Raw genomic sequence first — 3,320 nt, 5'->3', positions numbered from 1 at the left:
GGCTGGGGATTCGAACCCGCCACCTTAGGTGTACGTGGCTGGTGCCTTAGCCGGTTGAGCTATAGGCGCCAAGCCTTCTGAGTTATATTTTTAAAATGATCTTTCTACTGTTGTCTTACTAGGATATTAGGAGAAAGCACAAATAAGTCGCTGAATATTTTGGGAGGACAAGTAAATGACACACACAAATCAGAAGATGGGTCTTACATATGAGAGAGAGAGAGACAGCATGCAAATGACAGGATAACAACAAAGCAGCAGGTTGCATTCTATTCATATGAGGTTACAGTCACCTCCAACTAGCTTTCCAGATACTTACTGGACACTTGTAATCTCTAGCTCTTTCATGTTTCAGTGTGTGCATTATAAGGGCATATCGTCTCTGAAAAACCATTCCACATTCCCCACATTTGTGGGATGCTTCTTCAGTGTTCTCTTTAGCATCCCTTTTTGGCTGTTTCCTCTTTTTTCCTCTTTGAACTAACTTCTGGGCCACCTAATAGGGATAAATAATACAATCTACATCAATACATTCATTTTGATTTTTAAAGTTGTCATTTCTAATATTTCAAATTCACATTATTTATTAATATTGGTACTTAAAACATTAATTATTGTCCTGTATATATCTCCCCTCCCAAATAATTTTCACCATAGCTATAAGTTCATCAGTACAATTCAATCTAAAGCTAAAATTGCAAAGGTCAATCCTTTTCACATCATACCTGCTGAACTGCTGACTTGGGGATGGCCTTCCGTTTCTGCAGCTTTTTCTCCATTCCTTTGTGTAGTCGGATGTAGCCTCCTTCATTAACAGAACGCTGTCGAAGCCTGCTTCTATAAGTATCATCCTCAGGGCCAATTTCTGTCTTTGCTGTTGGTACAACTAGATTTTCCTCATCTTTTAAAGTTTGGGCAAGGTTTTGCCCGTGTTGTGAAATATCTTCAGCACAGATATCCTTAGCTGATATATCATTTCCTATATCATCACTGTTCTCTGGAGAGGTACTAATGATGTTATCTTTTGCAAGTTTGGGATGAATATTAGAAACACTGCTGTTTGAAGTTTCTAGTTCTGTCTGGTTGTTTTTTGTTACTAAATCAACAGACTCCATTTCAGGATGGGAATCAGTTATACATCCGACAGATGACAGAGCAGCTTCAGCCCCTGAAGAAACCTGGGGCTCAGGCTGTTGTCCTAGCTCTCCATTCTGCAATTCTCCATTTACCAGTAGTACAAATTCACAATTCCCAAGTTCAGTAGATAAAGTTGTTGTGGCTCCCACATTGTTAGCCATAGGGGGTGCTGTACTTCCATTTTGTACTTGTAAGTCCTGGGTAGATGCAACTGTTTGTACTTCACCCTTCTTATATACTGTTAGCTGCTTTTCTTCCATTAATTTATGTACACTTTCACAAATCTCTAAGACTTCTGACATGAAAAGATGACGAGCTAGGATGGCCACATCAGCCATGCTACAGAAGTCAAAACTTAGCACAGAAGTATAGGCAAATTCTAGTAAAGGAAGGAAGCTTGCCTTACAAAAACCTATATGAAACAAGAAAAATGGGGACAAAAAGTCAATCACCACTGAAACATATTATAGGAACAATATAGAATTGTGACAATATAAAATATAATACACAAAGGCAAATATGACCATTATTTTGTAGTTAATCATTCCTGGATTTGCCTTCTCTTCTGGTTGCTTATTAAACCCTGACTAACTCACTTTTATGAACCAAGTTTCTCAATACCTAATATAGAAAATAATATCAGACTTACTACCTCAAGAGTTGCTGTAAGGCAGTCATTTTCAAACTGTATTCCTTAGAACCCTGGGGGTTCCTCAAACTCCCCTCAAGAAACAGCTGCTGGAGAATGGAGGGTAAAAAAAAAAAAAGAGGGAGGCAGGTGAGTAGGAGGGGTTCAACCAACCTGTCCCCTAACTTCACTTCAGTAAACCTAACTGTTTAATCAAATTTTTATATGACTTATTAAAAAATACAAAGTGTTCTATGATTAAAAATTTAAAAATCAAGATCTAATAAACAAAGGTTGGCAAAATTTTCCATGAAGAGAGAATAATGCAGGCCATAAGGTATCTTGCAAGTACTCAGCTCTGCCATTGTGGCTGGAAACCAGATGTACACCAGTGGGTGTGGCTGTGTTCCAATATAATTTTCTTTACAAAAATGGAAAGGAAGGAGGATTGACCCCTGGGCTGTAGTTTGCTTATTCCAGATCTAAGGAATGAAGTAATTAATATACACATGAGGTACTATATTCTTATTTTATGTGGGAAAATAAGGTCAGTTTCTTTCTTTCTTAAGTTCTCAGTACTTCACTACCAAAAGCCATTTTAATTCTTAATATCCCATGATTAAACCCAAACCTTTTTTTTGTGACGAAGTCTCAATATGTCACCTTGGGTAGAGTGCTGTGGCATCATAGCTCACAACAACCTCCAACTCTTGGGCTCAATAGATCCTCTTGCCTTAGTTTTTCTATTTTTAGTAAAGACAGGGTCTTGCTTTTGCTCAGGCTGGTCTTGAACTCATGAGCTCAAGAAATCCACCCGCCTCAGCCTCCCAGAGTGCTGGGATTACAGGTGTGAGCCATAGAGCCTGGCCACCTCTTCCCTTCTTACAGTGTCATATTACCAATCATGTTCTGCATCTTGATTTTCTCATATAATAATTTATCTCAGAGTTTTTTATTTATTTTTATTTTTTAGACAAGATTCTCATTCTGTTGCCCCAGACAATAATGCAGTGATATCAGCCTAGCTTATACCAACGTTAAACTCCTGGATCCAAGAGATCCTCTTGCCTCAGCCTCCTGAGTAGCTGGGACCATGGGCACTGCCACAAAGCCTAGCTAATTTTCTTTTGTATTGTTTTTTAGTAGAGACAAGGTCTTGCTCTTGTTCAGGCTGGTCTTGAACTCCCAAGCTGAAAGTTAGGAGCCACATGCCCAGCCCTTTTGGTGTTTTGTTGTTGTTGTTGCAGTTTGGCCACGCTGAATTCGAACCTGCTACCCTCAGTATATGGGGCTGGCTGGCACCCCACCCATTGAGCCACAGGCACCGCCCCCTTTTGGTGTTTTTTATTGTTGTTGAATATACAACACTATGATACTCAAAACACCTCGAACTGATTTAAAGTGATTCCAGATAAGTAATGGACTGACACCTAAAGAATCAAATGTTTTATCTACTGAAAACATATTTAACCTAGGACACGAAGAATTTCCACAAAGGTTTAAAGAATATGAATTTAGTGAACACAGATCTTTAAAAACTGAAGGAACCCCCCCC

General features: G+C 38.9%; 1 protein-coding gene across 1 annotated transcript in view; it reads right to left on the bottom strand.

Annotated features, from left to right (window-relative positions):
* Positions 1–3,320, bottom strand: part of ZBTB11 (zinc finger and BTB domain containing 11) — a 46,493-nt gene that overhangs the window by 16,130 nt on the left and 27,043 nt on the right. The window contains exons 4-5 of the mRNA XM_012812731.2: positions 726–1,549; positions 320–496 (exon numbers count right to left, since the gene is read on the bottom strand). Of these exons, the coding sequence (XP_012668185.1) occupies positions 320–496; positions 726–1,549 (1,001 nt within the window). The remainder of the gene's footprint in view (positions 1–319; positions 497–725; positions 1,550–3,320) is intronic.

This window comes from Otolemur garnettii, unplaced genomic scaffold (genome assembly GCF_000181295.1).
Source record: "Otolemur garnettii isolate 467f Iridium unplaced genomic scaffold, OtoGar3 scaffold00220, whole genome shotgun sequence".
NCBI classification, from domain to species: Eukaryota; Metazoa; Chordata; class Mammalia; order Primates; family Galagidae; genus Otolemur; species Otolemur garnettii.
The sequence above is the reverse complement of the archived record's forward strand: the minus strand, read 5'-3'. Positions and strand labels throughout refer to the sequence as shown.